Source organism: Macrotis lagotis, chromosome 2, assembly GCF_037893015.1.
Source record: "Macrotis lagotis isolate mMagLag1 chromosome 2, bilby.v1.9.chrom.fasta, whole genome shotgun sequence".
Classification (NCBI taxonomy): Eukaryota; Metazoa; Chordata; class Mammalia; order Peramelemorphia; family Peramelidae; genus Macrotis; species Macrotis lagotis.
Window position 1 is genome coordinate 93,736,180 of NC_133659.1, and position 21,332 is coordinate 93,757,511.

The 21,332-nt window shown below is 32.0% G+C and overlaps 1 protein-coding gene across 2 annotated transcripts in view; it reads right to left on the reverse strand.

The window, feature by feature from the left end:
* Nucleotides 1-3,719: 3,719 nt before the first annotated feature.
* The window catches only part of KCNT2 (potassium sodium-activated channel subfamily T member 2), a 537,465-nt gene continuing 519,852 nt past the window's right edge, over nt 3,720-21,332 (reverse strand). For both annotated transcript variants that reach the window (XM_074222275.1, XM_074222274.1), the window contains 2 exons: nt 11,167-11,251; nt 3,720-4,738 (listed from right to left, as the gene is read on the reverse strand). In XM_074222275.1, the coding sequence (XP_074078376.1) occupies nt 4,627-4,738; nt 11,167-11,251 (197 nt within the window). In that variant the 3' untranslated portion in view covers nt 3,720-4,626. The remainder of the gene's footprint in view (nt 4,739-11,166; nt 11,252-21,332) is intronic.

Here is a 21,332-nt window from a genome sequence, read left to right on the forward strand (position 1 = left end):
ATCTTGCTTTTCTTTGCATTTTCCCCCAAAAAACATATTACCCATTTTTCAAGCTACCAGGAAATTGAATTCTTAAATAAAAGACTGCTAAACTATTTACAACTCTAATAAATGTTCAACATTCCATTCAAAAAGAGCTTAAAGGCTATGTTGTATGTTTCCTGAAGTGATACAATATTCATGATAAGCACGTTTGGTTTGCCCATTTTCTTTTCTTACTCTTATCATTCTCTCTATATTCTCAATTATTTAACCAATTAACTACCAATTAATTTAATCCTTGTCACTTACAAAATGATTTCAGACTGATTCTTTTAAGTGGGGAAATGAATGAAAGAAATTTTAAATCTTTATGTTTTTGTTGTACTTCTGTAAGATAATAAAAATGATGGAGAAAGGGGGGTATAGCATTCCTCTGAAGACTACTCCTTTCTACCATAGAAATCTATTCCTTTAGGAAATTCCCTCTAAATCTGTTCTTCTCACAGAGAAAATACTTCAGTCTCTTTATCTTGTTCTTTGATTGATTGGTCTCTCTCTCTCTCTCTCTCTCTCTCTCTCTCTCTCTCTCTCCAAGGCAATGGGGTTAAGGGGCTTGCTCAAGGCCACACAGCTAGGTAATTATTAAGTGTCTGAGGCTAAATTTGAACTCAGGTCCTCCTGGCTCCAGGGCTGGTGCTCTATCCACTGCACCACCTATTCGCTCATTCTTTCTCTCTTTAATCTTCATTTTAAGGAGAAAACAATCACAATGCCTTCATTCTTATCCAGGTTGGCTCTTGGCTACCTGAATCTTCTCTACCATGATCCTTCTGAAGAAATTCCATTCCTCCTTGTTCTCTCTGTTCTCTTCCTGTTTCCTTTAAGGCATAGTCTTCTCATATTAGAATGTAAACTCCCTCTAGAAAGAAAGACTTTCTTTTGGCTTATATTTAAATAACATAGATACCTTATTAGATGCTTATACATATTTGATCTTTTGACTCCAATTTCACTAATATTAACAAAATTTTTCATTAGATGGATTATCAGAAGAAATCAGATACTTTATGCTAAGAACCTTAACCACAAGAATTTTTACCAGGCATTGAACAATGTATCTTAACGTTTCATAACTCAAGGCTCTAAAATTCAGAGCTTTGTATCTATACATTATTAAAAAATATAATTAAGCTTAAATTTTGTGATGAACTAAATGTTCTTTTTTAGCATTCTCAATAAATGGACGAGTTTACCTGAATGAGAAATAAAATGTATTAGCTCGTGATCAGTCCTTAACTAGAAAAATGTGTTTTTTGCAATGTCTAGACAAGAGGAAAAAATGAAGACTGTGCAAGGCAATGGAGTTGGGGTGGCTTGCCCAGGGTCACACAGCTGGGTGATTGTTGAGTGTCTGGGTCCAGGTGCTCCTGGCTCCAGGGTCAGTGCTCCATCCACTGTGCTACATGGCTGTCCCTATTATTATTATTAATTTTAATTTTTTCTCTTTGCTTTACTTTATTGCTCACATGGGTCTATATTTTTGGGGGTTGGGGTATTATGTTTACTCTTAAACAAGAATATTATAGTAATTTATAAAAAACACCATTTGTACAAAAATAAGAATAAATAAATAAAAATCCAAAGGCAAAAAAAAAAATGAAGACTGTATATCCTATTCATTACCTGGGAAGATATAAGGCAGTGGAGGATTTAAAAATAAAAATAATCAAATGATAGGAACACAGCAAAAGTGGGTACATGATGCAAACACTGAAAATATTTTGTTTTAAAATTCAAAAATAATTAATGTATTGATTTTGTAAATGCTTCTGCCTGACACCACAAGAACCCTACAAAAGTGGGTGATGTTTTATCACCATTTTATTCTCTCTCTCTCTCTCTCTCTCTCTCTCTCTCTCTCTCTCTATATATATATATATATATATATATATATATATATGCATAAATTCAGAGATCAAAATATACAATGAAACCTTAAAAATTATATCACAAACTACATTATGATGAAGGTGTGTTGTAACCTGATGCATTTCTTATTCAATACATAGTATTTTTATTTAATAGTATCAGTTCCCCTCATCATCATAATTCATATGCCCTCTTCAGAAAAGTAATTGTTACTTATTTGGGAATATTGCTTGAAAAAACTTGGAACATTTAGCCTAGAGAAGAGTGTACTTAATAAGGATATTCCAGATATTTGTAAAGTGACTGTTTATGACTAAAAGGCTAAAATTTTTTTTTACTATACCTGGAGTGTACAATAAGAAATATTGTTTAAGAGTTGCAAAAATATAGATTTAATATGAAAAAAGAAAAAAGAATTCTCTAATAATTCAAGCTATTGAACCAAGATTTAGAAGTTTCTTCTTTGTTAAATATCTTTAGGTAAAAACATAGGCTGTTATTACAGTACATCTATGGCAATTAACTTATTTCACAAATTGACAAACTAAAGCCCAAAGTTGTTAAGCAACTTATCTCAAGGTTACAAAAATAGTTAGTATCAGAGAGCTATTGAAATTCAATTCTTCTAACTCTAGAGCCAGTACTCCTTTCATTATACAACCCTGTCCTTTGCTGTGGAGAGGTTTCTGTGAAAGTAAAGCAGCAGAAAACATCGAACATTCTTTTCAATGATTCTAGTCATTGATGAGAGTCAGTGGCTACCCTTCAATTACCCATCCTCACCTTCGTGTGGTAACCAATACTGTCACACACTTGAGGGAAAGTCAAGCTCATCTTGCTCCCTGAGGCCAGGAGGAATCTATCTCTAAGTTGTGAGATCTCTGTTTGTGACAATATTTATCTTCCTAGTCTACAGGTAAATGATCTGTGTGGATTTATACAATTAATGTCTTGACTCATCTTCTACTTACTTGGCATCACTGCCTTTTTTTCTTCTATGCTGTATTTTATTAGACACAAATAATATTTGGTATGTCAAAAGAAATCAGCCATAGAAACATGACTTACCTGTATATATGGTTTCACTCCTTACTTTTAAAGGTAAAAGAATAAAAGTAAATATATAAATATAATCTCAGGAAATACACTTCTATATGTTCTCCCAGATTCAGATACCCTTTTACAAGATTAAAGTGATACTCAGAGCCAGGATTTTCTGAGAAGACAATAAAGACAATTAATACTCTCTTCCTTCCATTTTTTTCTCTTCAGGCTTCTTGACCTCCCTAAAAGATACCTTTTTTACCTTAAACATACTTCTGACCTGCAGCTCTCTCTTCTGATTAGTGAGTTCTTGGTTAAAACCACACTTTTATGAAGTACCAAGACTATGTTCACTCCCACTCCATTCTTCCCTCTTCAGACTTTTAGAAATTGTCATTAGTACTTTTCCCCAAATGTACATCTCCCTCCCTTTTCCCTGTCCAATTACAGTTCCTTCCTCTTTAGGTATAATCCCTTCCTCCTGTTAGAATGCAAACTCCATGAGGGTAGGTACTTTCTTCTTTGCTTGTCTTTTTATCCTCCCATAATTAACACAGTGCTTGACGAATTGTAAATACTTAATAGATGCTCTGTCCATCTATCTCTCATTTAAATTAAATAAACCAAAGTTCTCCACACATATTTTTATTATTATAATTATTATTATTATTATGTATATTCCAATACCAAAGACATAAAGGAGTTTTTTCAGTAATTTGAAACATACTCCAAATTTCATTTTTTTAAAAAAATGCACAGTGAAATAATTCTGCATTTGCTCTTTAAATTGCAATCTATTTCTTTCTAATGAATTATGATATGTAGATAGATAAAGAATTCTGAAGCACAAAAGCCAAATGAAGATAAGTTTTGTCTACTAGACTAACATTTCCATTCTAAAGTTCTGTATATGGCCATTCAGCATTGTATTTTTTTCTGTTCAATCTTTTTTTTCTTGACATATATAGATATGTATTAACACAATTATAAAAACAAAAGTCATGTACTTTATGTTTGCTTTCCTTTTCTTTGTCCCCTGGCTTCTTTATGTGAGCAATAAGGCATGCTGCAAAGTTTTAGTGCAATTCCAAAATAAATATATTGTCATGGGAAAATACAGACAAAAAAGCTATGAAGATAAGTATTCTAACTGAAGCTATGATTCTGATAACAGTCACACACAATTATAGTTTGCTTCTGGATTTGTAGGCAATAGACATTGCTGGGGAATTTTCCTTTTTGTGAGACAGCAGATTTAAAGTACATATCTTGGTACATTTAATGCCTTTGAAGCAGCAATAATTTTCTATGTATAATAAGTTAGATGTTTTGACTTTTTGCTTGCTTCCATTAAACATTGATTTTTTTTAATTGCTTGTATTAGTTAGGATCAATATTGAAGCCTTGATTAATTTCTTGTATCTTAATTTTGCTCTTCAGAGTCACTCCAGTAATTCCTCTCAAATTGCTATTGGAAAAAAAATAGAATTGGTAACTGGAACATAGCTTTCAAAATAATCGAAGATTCAAGGTGGATTTTGTTAATAGAATAGAATAAATTATATTCTATCATATTTATTTTATGCCAGCAGCATTTTTTCTGTAGAAGTAGTATTGATGGAATCAAGGTACTCTGTAGAAAAATAGTTTTTTTTAAATTATTAAGTTGTATCAAAGCTGTGTTTCTTCTCGAGTGTCAGGTCCAGTGGTATTACAGATGCTACTTTTTCGGCTGGGTGCACTATTCGGAAGGTATGCCAAGGGATCTGGTCGAATTAAATACCTAGGAAAAGAAAAGAATACATATCACTATCTTCAGTAGCATCAAAATTGATTTACATAGTCTCTGGCTCAGTTAAATGTGTTAATATCAAAATTGATCTACACAAATTTGGTCTATAACTCTCCTGAGTTACATTGCAGACATGATATTACTTTAAGTTCTAAGTTGTACAAAGGATCTATATCTATTATGTAGAAGTAATTGTAAATGAAAGATGGTTCAGTGAATGATTGGGATAATGGTATCATTTCTCTACAACTGACAAGATTTTTCCCATAAGATGTGAGAAATCAAGCAAGGGCATCTTTCATTCACGTCAGATTTTATCACTTTTATCTTGACTATTGACATAAATTCAAGAACTTGAGATATTTACAGCTTTTAACAAAAGTGCCTGGGATCTAGGTCTTACATAACCACTAATTAACTCTGGGACCCTGGTGAATCATTTTTTGTAATTTCATTTTCTTAAGCTATAAAATAAGTGCCTCAGAATAGGGTGGTCACAAACCTCAAAATTTGATAGTTCTATGAAGCAATGTACACAATTGCAACATTCAGTCTAATTAATACTTCACCTGATCATATTCAGGTCATTGTCACTGTCCAGAAATCCAACAGAATTGTGTCTTTTGAAGGTAAAAATTGATAAAAAGCTCACATTTATACAGGGTATATTAATATGTCACAAAGTGATTATGAAACATTTTATCATTTCACCTTCACATTATGTCTGTTCTCTAACTGTTGTTTTATCCAAATCATTTATAAATGGGGAAATTCACATTCAGAGGTGGCCAGTAACTTGTTCATTAAGTATCTGAAATAGGATTAGGAACCCTGGACTTACTTCAAAAATAATGAGCTCTCCATTATACTGCAGTGTCTCTCACAAAATTCATTCTAACAAGATAAGTAGGGAAATTTATATCTTCCAATACTTATTCACAAATGCCAAAATTGGCATTAAATAAATATTCATTTTATACTCTTTCTTACCTATCAGTAATCATTAACAGACTTTTAATTTTGTAAATTCCCACAGGGGATATCCACAGGGGATAGAGATAAGTACCAACTATAAAAAAGGAGCAAATAAAAAACAGAAACAAACAAGTTCATTTCTGATGGAGTTACAAACTTCAAGAACATTTTTGAAGAATAATCTGCTAATATATAATAAAATTCATTTTTATTAAAAAAAATTGCACATTGGTCTCAATCTTTGAATACTGAAAATAAAACCTAAAAAGGATTGGTTATCAATTATTTTAAGAGCTGGCTAATATTTTTTTTTGAGCAACAACATACATATTTTTAATTAAAAACAATTTTAATATACAGTAACAGAGTGATAAAAGGAAATTATAATATACTCCAGTAATGGAATACCATAAAAACATTTTTAAAAATTTGAGGAAGCCTGGAAATAGCTCTGTGAAAGAACACAAAATAACAAAAGCAGAATTAAAAGAATGGTGTATGCATAATCCTGTCAGTGACTGATATAGGATAAAAGCTGAATGAAAAGAAATGAACAACTCCCATCTTTTTTAGAATAAGTGACTGAAATAAATTATTACTAAACAAACTTAGTTGGTTTTATAGATGTCCAAGGATTAGCTTGAAAGGAAACACAAAGTGTTTGGTTATTTCTATTTTGTTGTTGTTGTTTTAAATGACAGAAAACAGTCTCTCTGTTCCAGGAGAAAGGAGCAAAAAGATGCAGAATGAACCAAATTGTAGTTAGTGACAGTACTCACAAACAAAATGCTACATTTATTTTTAATGTAAACAAAGTCAATAAACATCCCTTCATAGATAAGTTCAAACTTAAACTCAATAAAAAATTTTAATGTAAACAAACTCAATAAAAATACCTTCATAGATAAGTTCAGATTTTATCACAAGATGAGTTCAAAGTCCAAGGGTTGGAGTGATCCCTGGTCAATAAACAATATGGAACTGTAGAAAAACCTCTGAATTAGGGTTAGAGTCAAGAACCTCAGTCTATCAGGTGGTTCAATAGATAAAGTGTTGGATATGGAGTCAGAAAGACACATTTTCATGAGTGTCCTCTGACTTTTATTAGTTTTATGACCCTGAGAGCATTACTTAATTCTGTTAAATGAACTGGAGAAGGAAATCCCATACCATTCCAGTGTCTTTGTTAAGAAAATCCCAAATGTGGTAACAAAGACTGAAACACAACTGAAAGGGATTCAATAATACCTCAATCTGCAAGTATCTATGATCTCATGAAATGTTTCCTCATCAATTAAAAGACAAGAATATCTTAAAGGATGTTATCTCTAGGATTCCTTCTAGCTTTATATTTTAAAGATACAAGAGATGTAGATAATCATTCACATAGCTCCTAATGATGTTCTGGGCAGTAAAATATGTGATATTTTTGACAAATATCTCATTTGATTTTCAAAATAAGAAACTTGGGTGGCTAGGTGGCGCAGTGGATAGAGCACCAGCCATGGAGTCAGGAATACCTGAGTTTAAATCCTCTGACCTCAGACACTTAATAATTACCTAGCTGTGTGGCCTTGGGCAAGCCACTTAACCCCATTTGCCTTGTAAAAAAACAAAAACAAAAACAAAAGAAAGTTAAGAAACTGAGACTGAGAAAGAATAAGGAACTTTCTCATGTTTACACAGTATCAGGCTATTTTTTACTTCAGACCCAGCACTCTTTCCACTATTCCATTAACTAGGATATCAATCAGTTAGTCAACAAGTATCTATTAAGCTCTCACTATGTACCAGGCAATTACAATGGGTAGTTTAAGGAAAACCTCAGTGACAAAAATCAGAAACAAATGTTTGAAGAAAATGAAAAAAAAATGAGCTTGAGTAGAAGTATCATGTAGAGTTGAGGAAGAAAATTATAAATTTTCTTGAAAAGACCAGACAAGAGTAGGGAGCATGGAGTGAATACAAACCAATATTTTAGGGGAATTATAGTAGAGATATAAATCTTTTGCTCTACTCTTGATCTTAAATAAATTTGGCATTCTATTGTTTCATTTTAATTTTAGTAGTTTTGAAAATGACCAGAGAAATCATTTAAAAACATGAAACCTTTATGTTTTTATAAAGATAGTGAACTTAGAAAAACGAAATTTATTTATAGTATTTTCCTTTATATGAAAAATCAAAAGAAATTATTCTAACCACCATAGTGTTATAGGATTTTATTAATTTTATAAGTTTATATTTCAGATCTCATTATTGAATTTTATAAACTATGTATGATGCTTTATGATTTTAATAATTTTGTCAATGAGAAAAATGAAGCTTAAAATGTATTCCCAATTTATTTTGAAACCTAGAGCTTTATTGAAAATATGCTATGAAAATGAATTTCAGAAAAAAAACAAAAAGCTTGATCAATTATCCACAAAAATATACAAGTTAAAGTTTTTAGTAGCTAGATTGTTTAGTGGATTGAGTACAATTTTCCCTTCCACATTGTGGGGATTGAGGGAACAGCTCTCATGATCTAGAAAATCCACACAAAGTTTTTTTGGCCTCCTGTAGTACCACAAAAGAAGTCTGAATTATTTTTTTCTATTATGGGGTATTTAAAGTACCTTATTGTAAAATTGGGGATCAGATTATTCAATAATATGAATATGCTTTATGTATTTCTGAGTTTCTAAATTTTTTCTATGTCATCTGCTAGTCTTTGTACGTCATCTGTAGCTTTTGTAAAACTCCTCCAGGGGGCAGTTAGATGGTGCAGTGGATAGAGCACCCACCCTGGAGTCAGGAGGAACTGAGTTCAAATAGGGACTCAGACACTTAATAATTACCTAGCTGTGTCACTTTGGGCAAGTCACTTAACCCCATTGCCTTGCAAAACAAACAAACAAAAAAGCAAAACTTCAAAGTTTCAATTTCATTGCTTAAGCTGAACCCCACTAAAGCCACAATTGAGAATTCATATTACAGAAGAGATAACTAACTGTACCAGAAATATTAGTTTAGTCATAAAAATTTCCTTTTACCAATAAAAGCAAGGTGATTCTTCTAGAAAGAAGATGAGATAACAAGGATAAATAGAGCAAAACATTAAGCAACTGGGAAACCTTGAAAGAAATAGGCTAACCCTTAAAGGGATGAGAGAGAAGGAAAGAAATGATGAAGTTTATCATGAATAGTTGAGTTCTAAATAACATTTAAATAGAAATTTGGGCCCTGTACAAAAATCTAGAAAGGACAAGTTTGGAGAGATATTTGTGTACATAAGAAGGCTTTCAATATTTGAATATTTCATATATACAGAGTCTGTGCATTTCTGGGCTATTAAATTGGCATACTTGTGCCTTCAGTGACAAACTTTGATTAAAAACAAAATGGAATGTTAAGAACAATTTTACTTAAATAAATAGCAATCAATAGCAATAATAGATATTACTTAATAACAATAATATTTTTTATTTATCTCTTTGATCCTCATTTCAAAATCTCTAAACAATTCTAATCATCCTTTTGTCTTTGTTCTAGGTCAAAAGGATAAGAAATACTTTTTCTGATTTGCATAAACCAATGCTGAGTGACAGAAGTACAACCAGAATATTATACTCATTAATAGAAACATCGTGAGATGTTCCACTATGATGATCACCTCGTCTTATAAGTTCAGTGATCAAAGACAATCTGGAGAGAACTGTTATAGAAAATGCTATACACATCCAGGAAAAAAAAAATGATGGAGTATGAATGCAGGGTAAAGGATACTATGTTCACGTTTTAAAATTTCTTTTATGTTTTTTTCTTTCTTTCTCATGAATTTTTCCCCCTAGAGTTACTTCCTCTTTCACAACATGACTAATATGAAATATGGTAAACATGATTGTATATGTACAATTATATCAGATTGCTTCCTCATGTAGGGAAGGGGAAGAGAAGGAAGGGTCATAAAAAATGTGGAACTCATAAAACTCGCAGAAGGATGAATGTTGAAGACTACCTTTGCATTTGTTTGGGAAAAAATTTAAAAAGAAAGAAAACCATGGAGAAATAAGTATTAGACAAAAAAGAGAATAATAGAAATGGAAAGACCCAGACAATAAATAGAATTTTATTCTTTAAGAAGAGGACTGGAAGGATATTAAATCAAAATTCCTGGGTACATGAAAAGCATTTAAAGAAAACATTTAAATCATTTCTCCATTTTCTTTTTTGCCAAGGTCACCTCTCCACTGGAATCTCATCCTCACCCCTCCTCTCTCTACCAGGTGCCTGGCCAAAATCATCTTTCCACTTCTTCTTTAACCTTTCATAATGTTTTTTTTAGATTTTTTTTTTTTACAAGGCAAATGGGGTTAAGTGGCTTGCCCAAGGCCACACAGCTAGGTAATTATTAAGTGTCTGAGACCGGATTTGAACTCAGGTACTCCTGACTCCAAGGCCAGTGCTTTATCCACTACGCCACCTAGCCACCCTACCTTTCATAATGTTTAATGGCTACTTTACCACCACCTATAGACTTGTTAATTTCTCTCTTAATCTTAAAAATAAAACTTCTCTTCAACTAATTTGCTACATGTTCCTTGTTTTAGGTTCTAAACACCTAGCAAGAGTAACCTAAATCAACTACTTAAATTTCCCCACTAACAATTCATCTTTCATTACATTATTGGATTTCACTCATTAAACCTTGTCATTTCTCTATCAATAAAATTCAATATTTTCATTTTAATTTTAAGGTCAAATATTAATTCCTATATTTAAAATCTCCACATCTTTATAATCTGCTTCTAAACAACCTTTAAACTCTATACATTATTTCCCTTCACACATTTCTTCTTCTGCTAAATTGTCCTTATTGCTTTTCACATCTGACAATTCTCTTTTTGTATTAATACAAGTGATTAAACATGGATGGAATGTACTCTAGGTTCCCATCTACATCTTAGAATCTCCATTTTGTTCTTTTAAATCATAGCTCAAACACCATCTCATTGACCCAACAGCAGCTGTTCCAAAGGTTTTAGTTTGCTGGGGCTAAATCTGTTAGAAAGACTTGAATTCAAATTTGTGCTTAAGACATTTCCTAGCTTTGTTACCCTGGTCAAGTCACTTAACTGCCATGTGCTTTAGTTTTTTTTAACCTCAAAAACAGGATATTGATAGCATCTCTCTTAGCTTTTTTGTGAGGATTAGATTAGACAATATTTTAAGTGCTTAACACAGACACAGGTCTTCTGAGTCCACAATAAATTTAATCTCAAATACATTCTGGATCCAGAGCAGACACACAGCAATCTTTTCTGAAATGAAAATTAAAAAAAAAACCCACTTTTCAAAACATTAAGAAAAAGCTGTAAGATCCTTTAGAAGAGAAAGAAGTAAATACTTTTATTAAAGTCTGAAACTCTACCTCTCACAGATATATGCAAGCAACTTACACAACATCATTAACTTCCAGTCTTGTATCAGGAGAAGGATTGATCAGGATATATGAAAGGGTTCCTTGACGATCATTCATTTCATCTGTAGGATAGATAAATAAATACCACATTATTATATTACTTACAGGTTGTGGGAATTATTTTTGATAAGTCAACCATAGAAATTTTTACCTCGTCCTTATAACTGTCAAAGGAATTGACAGCAACTTAACAACAATTTCAGGAGGAAATTTATTTCCAAATTATCTTCATTAAAAGTGTTTTTCATGAATAAATAAAGATAATTGCCAGCTCCTTTAGGAAAAAAAAAAGAACACCATTCCCATACTCATACCCAATGTAAAATGCTGTTAATATGTACAATTATATGTTGTACTATTATCTAGTTGTAAAAGTATTTGTTTGCCATCAGAATTTAGAAAGTGCATAAGGAAAATGATGTAAGAACTGGCAGTTTCTGTTTGTCTTTTATTTTTCTGATGTATGATATATGAGAAACATAATTTTTTTGCTTTCACAAAGGCTCTTGATTAAATGTATTTGATAAGAAAATTTCAAGGACAAGAAATGCTGACTCATTTGGAATTTTTTTTTATCTGTGATATCACATTTTAATTTTAATGTCAAGACCTTACTCTGGAAAGTCCATGTCCCAAATTACCAATAGTTCCACCTTGTATGTGATGGCATCTTTGAAGGAAAAAAATTTCTAAACTGTAGGACTTTTATGAAGTCTAATTTTGATTTATAATATTATTTGGTATAATGAATCAGATAATCATTTCAGCACTATAGGTTTTCGGAAGATAAAACAATATTGATCATGAACCTTAGAAAAAAAGAGTTATCTCTCAGACTGGCCAGTATGACCAGAAAGGACAATGATCAATGTTGGAAGGGATGCAGGAAATCTGGGACACTAATATATTATTGGTATTGCTCTGGAGAGCAAATTGGAATTATACCGAAAGGAAACAAAAATGTGCATACCCTTTGACCCAGCAATACCACTACTGGGTCTATACCCTGAAGAGATGATAAAAAGGGTAAAAACATCACTTGTACAAAAATGTTTATAGCAGTCCTGTTTGTGGTGGCAAAAAATTGGAAATTAAGTGAATGTCCTTCAGTTGGGAAATAGCTTAACAAACTGTGGTATATGTATGCCATGGAACACTATTGTTCTATTAGAAACCAGGAGGGATGGGAATTCAGGGAAGCCTGATGCTGAGCAAGATGAGCAGAACCAGAAAAACATTGTATAGCCTAACAACAACATGGGAGTGATGATCAACCTGATGGACTTGCTCATCCCTTCAGTGCAACAACCAGGAGCAATTTTGAGCTATCTGCAATGGAGAATACCACCTATAGCCAGAGAAAGAATTGTGGACTTTGAACAAAGACCAAAGACTATTATCATCAAATTAGGAAAAAAAACCATTATATTATTATGTAATTTTACTATCTCATATTTTATTTTTCTTCCTGAAGGATATGATTTCTCTGTCATCACATCCAACTGAGATCAATGTATAACATGGAACAAATGTAAACACTAACAGAATTCCTTCTATGGGAGGTGGTGAGGGAAGCAAGAATGGGGGAAAATTGTAAAACTCAAAATAAACTCTTTTTTTAAAAAAAAAGAAAATGGAGTTATGATATCATATTCATTAGAGACACTATCAAGACACAATTTAAATATTTTAAAGGGAAATAATAAATATATTGATGTAACCAAACCTGACTTATATTTTGTCTCATTTAATTTTTCTTTAGTGAGTAAAGAAATGACAATTTTATTTTATAAATAGATTGGAGAATTCAAGTTTTCATTTTAGTAGTGTTTTTTTTTATATTTTATTTTCCAAATACATGGTATGAAAGTTTTTCAACATTCATCCATATATATATATATATATATATATATACATATATATGTATATATATACGTATATATGTATATATATATATATATATATATATATATATATATATATATATATATATATATATATGTTATTTCCTTCCACCCTCCCTTCCTACCTGCCTTCCTTCAGTGGAGAATTTGAGTTAAACATAGTGTGAAGAATTAGAATAAAGAAAAAGAAATACATAAGCAATACTTTTTTTAAAGTAAATGTAGTGTTCATCAGATTCTGAAGGGTTTTTTTTTTGTTTTATTCTTTTTTGTTTTGTTTTGTTTTATTTTTCTTCCTCTGGATGGGGATAGCATTGTCCATAGCTGGTCTAATAGGAGTGTCCTAGCTCTCTGAACTGCTAAGAGGAGCTACATTCATTAAGGTTGATGATCTCACAATGTTGTAGTTAATGTATATATTAACTTGGTTCTACTCCCAGCATTATATCCTGTAATTCATTCCATGCTTCTTGAGAGTACAATCATTTATGTTTTCTTATAGAACAATAGTATTCCACAATATCCATATACCATAACTTGAGTTTTTTTTAGGTTTTTGCAAAGCAAATGGGGTTAAATGGCTTGCCCAAGGCCACACAGCTAGATAATTATTAAGTGTCTGAGACTGGATTTGAACCCAGGTACTCCTGACTCCAGGGCCAGTGCTTTATCCACTGCACTACCTAGCCGCCCCTACCATAACTTGTTTAGCCATCCTCCATTGATGGACATCCCCTCAGTGTCCAATTCTTTGCCACTACAAAAAAGAGTGCTATGGATATTTTGAAACATATGGGGCCTTTTAAATAATTTCTTCTAGGTACAGGTCTAGTTTTGGAATTGTTGGGCAAAGGGTATGATCAGTTGTATTGCTCTTAGGTCATAGTTCCATATTACTCTCTAGAAAGGTTGACTCAGTTCTCAACTCCACCAGCAAGATATTAATGCCCCAATCCTCCCACAACCTCTCCAACATTGATCATTTTCCCTTTTTGTTATCTCAATCAATTTCATAGATATGAGGCGATAGCTCAAAGTTATTTTCATTTTCATTTCTCTAATCAATAATGATTTGAAGCATTTTTCCAAGTGATTACATATAATTTTAACTGTCTGTTCATATCCTTTGACCATTTATCAGTTTGGGAATGATTGTGAGAACTCCTTGTTGTGAAGATTATATCCCTGCTTTCTTTTTTCCCGTCTAATTTTGGCAGCATTGATTTTATTAATGCAAGAGCTTTTTAATGTGTGGCCAAAATCATTCATTTTGCAGTTTATAATGTATTCTATTTCTTGTTTGGTCATATATTTGGCCTGTTTCCTTGGATCTCATAGAGAATTTCTTGGTCTAATAATTAATCTATGATGTCACCCTTTATATCTAAATCCCCTACCCATTTCAACCTTATTTTGGTATAGGGTGTGAAATGTGACTATATGCCTAGTTTTTGCCATACTATTTTTCAGTTTTCCCAACAATTTTTTTCAAATAGTAACTTCTTATTACAGAAACTAATGTTTTTTGAGTTTAACTGTAGAATACTGTTACTTTTGAACCTATCCTAATCCACTGATCCCTTAATCTGTTTCTTAACCAGTACCAGGCAGTTTTGATGATTGCCACTTTATAGTATAGTTTTACATTTAGTAGAGCTAAGCCACCTTCCTTTTCATTTTTTTTCATGAATTTCCTTCCTATTCTTGACCTTTTGTTGCTCCAGATGAATTTTGTTACTATTTTTCTAGCTCAGAAAATTGTCTCATTTAATTTTTAAGAATAAACCATATAATAAAATCCTATTAATATTTATTTAACAGAGGATAATGTTTGAACCCCCCAAAATTTCTTTTATTAAGCAACTCAAAATCATGGAAGAAACTGAACAGAAAAAACTTAAAGTTCTTGACTTATATTTTAAAAGGGGAATAAAATAGACTCCTGAGAGGAATGTTTCTCTCTCTGAATTCTGAACTCCATGATTCCAGTCAATTCTCAAACCTTTATTACCCTCAAAAAGAAACATGGGACTATGTCCTATTTTAAACACTTAATACATTAAAATACTTATGAAACAAATACAAATCAATCGAAAGAACACACCAGAGTTTCCTATAAAACTTTGAATTTATCAGCAAGGTAATATTTGATTTATGCAAAACTGTATAGCTAAAACTCCTATTGAGTAAAGCAAGAATCACAAAGTATTGTTGGCTGCTCTAGCTTGGTTAAGGTATTAAAAAGAATCTGAAATCACAGTTTCAAGTTATGTCATGACTTGAGAGTCATATTCATTTTAAGGGAGAAGGGAGGTGCAATCCAAATTCCACAAATAGCCATCTTTGATCCCATGAAGGGAGACGCTGACCTTGTGAAGAATGTCAGAACAGACTGTCACTATTAAGTTCCAGATCATGAATTTAAGGTAAGACTGTGAAGGGAACCAATACTTATGGATGTCATTCTACGGTAGAGAGAAATTTTGGGTTCTGGGTTACCTACTGAGATAGGAACAAATTTAGAAGTAAATAATAACTCTATTGCTTTAACCTCAGGGAGGCAGTGGGACTTCAATTATAGCCTTCAGCCTAGTCTGAAACCAGCATAGGAAAAATACAGGTAGGAATCTCAGACCAAACAAAAACCTGAAATTGTTGTTCTCAACCTGAAGTGCTTTTCAACTGGCTTCCAGAACCTAAGTCTAGCAATTATTGACTACAACTTGGCAAAAGAGGAAAGCTCATGGAATTGTACAGATCCAAGCCCAGATCAAAACTTGAAAAGTTCAGACTTGGAATTGCAGTGATCATATTTTATGCTTGGACCAGAAAATTATGAAAACCTTCACAATTTAGCTGCCAAAAACTGGAATTGTATTGAGATACTAAAATTATATAACATTAAATACATCAAGAAAAACTCAAGAGGACAAATACCAATTCAAACATTTCCCCAGATGTTCAGAGAATTTGACTCTAACATCAAGTGAAAAGTAAGGAGGAAAGTTGGGAGAAAAAGATAATCTAAGATGAATTCCATCATAGAAAGGTATTGTGATAACAGTAATGCTCAAGAAACAAATATATAAGAGAATGATTTCAAAACATCAAGGATTGATGACAAAAAAAAAAAAACATTTTAGGCATACCACCAAAGGATTACTTTAAAGAGTTAAGAATAAAAACAAAAACAAAAACAAAATTAATTTGGAAAGGAAAAAAGGATCAAGAATCTCAAAAGAATTCATGAAAGAGTGACTAGGTGGTGCAGAGTATCAGTCCTGGAGTTAGGAGTACCTTAGTTCAAATTCAGCCTCAGACACTCAATAATTGCCTAGCTGTATGACCTTGGAAAAGTCAATTAACCCCATTGCCTTAAATTTAAAAAAAAAGGTTGCCTAAAAAAATAATTCATGAAAAAAGGAGGGAAAATTGAACTTAGTACTAGATTTCATACAGCACACCCAAAAACAGAAATCATTAAAATAATTTGGCTAGTTAATAAATAGAGAGAGTGATCACTGGACTATATTAGGTATACAACCTACAGAAACAAATGGGCATTGAAGATTTTGATACACTCAAGGATCCTAAATATTAGGACAAGGACTCAATATTGGTCATTTTCATTTGGGAAAACTAAAAGCAGAATTATAAAAAATAGTTTTGATTGGTATCACACATCATTTACCAAGATAAACACTAAATGATTTCATGGTTTTCACAATAAATGGTAGCATTATAGATTAGAGAAGGAAGAAAGTAATGTCAGATATATGAATAGAAAAAGAATTCATGACCACTCAAAAAGACAGAGAGGAATAGTGAATATAAAATAGACCACGTTATCATATAAATTTTTAAATTAAAAAAATTATGCAAAGAAAAATTAAAATCAATTTTAAATAATTACACAAATAGAAATTCAGCTAAAATTTAAAAATAAGCATATTGTGGCAGCATCTTTGCAACAGGTTTTTCCTGAAATGTCATTTCTGATTTATACAGTGAACAACCTCAAAGTTATAAGAATAGGACCCATTTCTCACTTGATAAATAGTCAAAAGATAAGAATAAACAGTTTTCAGAGGAGAAAAATCCAAGATTTGAATAGTAATATTTTAAATATTATATAAATTATAAATAAATAAATGCAAATGAAGACAACCCTAAAGTTCCATATTACACCCATCTAATTTTCACAACCAATAAAAAAGTTAAAGAGTGAATGTTGGGAAATCATGAGTGGTCAGACTTGGAGAAGCATGGACAAAATTAAATATACTGATGCTTAATGAAATAAGCAGAAACAAAAGAGCCTTGTTCACATTAACAACAATACCATGAGATGATCAATTATGATGAATGCAGCTCTTCTCAGTAATTCAGAGATCAAGGACAACCCTGAGAGCCCTGCTGTGGATGATGCCATCCTTATTCAGAGAAAAAAATGCCATATGAATGTATACATTTTTTAGGTCTTTTTTTTTTTTGCAAGGCAATGGGGTTAAGTAGCTTGCCCAAGGTCACACAGCTAGGTAATTATTAAGTGTCTGAGGCCAGATTTGAACTCAGGTACTCCTGACTCCAGGGCCGGTTCTCTATCCACTGCACCACCTAGCCACCCCTTATGAATGTATACTTGTAAAAAACTCCATTTATGTTCTTTCTCATATTTTTTCTTTCCCTTTGATTTTAATTCCTCTTTTATAATATGTCTAACATGTAATTATGTTAAAAATGAATGTTCATGTACAACTTTTACCCAACTGTTTGCTGCCATGGGGAGGAAAGAGGAAAAAGAGGGTGGTAGAAAAATATGGAACTCATAAATTTGCAAATGGATGAATGTTGAAAAACTACCATTGCATGTAATTGGAAAACTAAAATAAAAAACAAATTTGAAAAAACAGAATGAATTCTGGAAGAGTTGTGAGGAAACAAGATTAACGTACTTTTTTTTTTAGGTTTTTGCAAGGCAAATGGGGTTAAGTAGCTTCCCCAAGGCCACACAGCTAGGTAATTAAGTGTCTGAGACTAGATTTGAACCCAGGTACTCCTGACTCCAGGGCCGGTGCTTTATCCACTGTACCACCAAACCACCCCCAAGATTAACATACTCTTGATCAATCTTTAAACCAGTTCAACTGCTGTGGAAAATAATTTGGAACTATGGTCATAAAGTTATTAAACTATGCATACTCAGTAACTCAGAAATATTATAATTAGGGTTACACAACAAAGATATCAAAGAAAGAACAAAAATATTCCTACGTACACAATATTTATAGCAGTTTTTTTATGGTGACAAAGGACTGGAAACTAAGTGGTTCCATATCAGTTTGGGAATGAATGAATAATTTATTGTAAATGAATGTGATAGAAAACTATTGTGATATAAGAAATGAAGGAGATGATTTCAATAACATTATTTTAAACACAAATTTGAAAGACTTGGGATAACTGATCAACACAGTGTTCAGCAACAATATCAAAGGTCTCATGATGAGACGTGCTATCTAATACCTGAGAAGGAGGTGATAGAATGAGAGTATAGACTGGGACCATTTTTTTAAAGTTTAGCCAATGGTAGAGTTTGTTCTACTTGACTATACATATTAGTAACAAGTGTTTTGAATGTCTTTATTTCTAAATTTGTGAAAGAGTGGCATAAGAATTTTTATCCTCATCAAAAATATATCATTTTTTCAGAGGAATCAAATCAATTAGAAATAACTAATATAATGGGTGGCAGCATCAGAATTTAAAAAGTTTTCAACATACTTGAATGGTAGGCCAATACAATAAGGATAAAGTTCATAGTTATATATGTAAAATATTACTCCTTGGTTCAAAAATCAAATTTAAAGAAAATAAGTAAGGGAGATATAACTAGACACCAGTTCTTTTGAAAATAATCTGGGGGTTTTTAGTGGAGTGAAAACTTAAAATGAATCAGTAATATAATATGGTATTGGGAGGGTGAGGAAACTAATATGACTTTAGATTATGTTGTGAGAGCTATAATCTATTTAGAAAGGTGACAACACCTCTGCACTTTGCTCATCCAAATAAAATTAAAGAGAATTGTGTTGGACCTTGAAATAATACCAAAATGTGAGTCAAGTAAGGAATCAGAAATCTTTAGAAAAAGATTTGTGAGGGAAAGTAGTTTATGTTGGCTTGACTATATGATAATGAATATGCAGAAACGGAATTATATTTGAACTGCTTGGTTTCAGATGACAGTCAAGGGGATTTGATTAACTGTTCAAAGAACAGAATTAGGTTGGATATAAGCAAAATCCCAAGTACTATCATACAGTGGGATGGATTATCAGAAATAGTTGATTTCCCCTTACAAAATGATTTTCAAACAAATACTAAATGAATATTTTTTAAGATGTGCTATAGAGTTGGGGCAGTTCAGCATTTAGCATACTGTCTAGTATATATTTAGTGTCTGTAAAAGAATTAAAAATGTTATGGTGAATTGGGGCAATTTTTGTTTAAGCATAGTTTTCATTAGCTGGTTTTTGAGATTGCATAAAATATGAGAAATCTGTGATTTTGATACATGATTTCCTAATTGAAGTAAAATTGATTTTCAAAAGACAACTACAAAAGTCAAAATTTCATTTCTTGTTGAAGGATCGGATTTTTGTTTTTTTCAGTGGGGCAGGAGGCAAGTAGGATGTTGTTAAGATATAAGTATGGAAAACTTTATCAAAGACTTTTCTTATGCATTTAGCATTATCTCAATCGACCTATTTTTTTAAATAAATTAATTTATAAAGTGGAGTTCATTCTGGAAGAGAAATAATTTCCAACTATATTCTTATTAGTAACATAATCATTTTTGTCTTCTTCAAATTTCCTCAAATAAAAACTATATTGATATATCGATTTCTTTTTTTTAATTAAAGGATATTTCATTTAAGTATATGAAAGGAATGTGAAAGTGAAGGAATGTGAAGGGAGATAAGTATACAGCGTTATCTATATTCTTAATAATTGTGCAAAGTGATTTTCACAAATATCAAGAATTTACAAATGATGTTTTAAAATATTTACAAATTATCTTATTTGATCCTTACAACTATCCTCAGAGGTAGATGTTATTATTATCACCATTTTAGAGATAAGGAAACAGAGGTAAAGGGGTAAATGACAAAGGACAGTTAGGTGCTACAGTGTATAGAGTATAAGACCTGGAGTCAGTAAGCCTTAGTTCAAATCTGGCCTCAGACCCTTTTGACCCTGAGCAATTCACTTAACATTGTTTACCTCAGTTTCCTTATCTGTAAAATGAAGAAGAAAATAACAAAAAATTCCAGTATCTCAATGAAAGGTCATGAAGAGTTGGACATGGCTGAAAAACAACAGGAATAGGTTGTAAAACTGGTAAATGTTTGAGGCCAGGTTGGAATTCAGAACTTCCAGACTTTAGGCACAGTGCTCTACCCTACTGCCTCCCCCTCAAATGGTTTAATATAAAGTTAACTCTTCAAATATCAGATTGTTTCCTTAATTAAAGTCATTCCATATAAATATGGAAGGCTGAAAGCAAGGTGAAATGCATATAATTTATTACAATAATTTGACTCCATTAATGAGCTTAATACAAATGAGTCTGGGGAATATGAGATTAAGGAAAATTAAATCAATTAAAAGATAATTTGAACTCTTGGGAGTATATATTCTTATCATTATTAAAGCTACTTATCAGGTATTAATTATGTACCTCAAAAAGCTTACTGCATTTATATGAACATCTCAGAAAGATACAGCATGACATTGGGGATAAAATGCTAAATATTGAATTTAAAAAGTGAGATAAAACTCTACCTGTGACATACACTATGTACCATGGATGAACCTTGATCTTTACTTTTTTCCATTTTTTCTTCTTCCCTGTCCTTTATTTTCCTTTCCTTCTTGTGTTTTTCTGTGCTTTTTCTTTCCTAATATTTTCATTTTCTCCATTCTCTCCCCTCTTTTTTCACCTCCTCTACTCCTTCCTTCCTTCCCACCCTCCTTTATTATCCTTCTCTTTTCCTTTCTTTTACTTTTCCCCAACTTGTTAAATTTGTCAAAGGCTGAGGAAGTTAGGTGGTGTAGTGGATAGAGCACCAGTCCTGGAGTCAGGAGGACCTGAGCTCAAATCCAAACTCAGACACTTAATTATGGCCTAACTGTGTGACCTTGGGCAAGCCACTTAACCCCACTGCCTTAAATA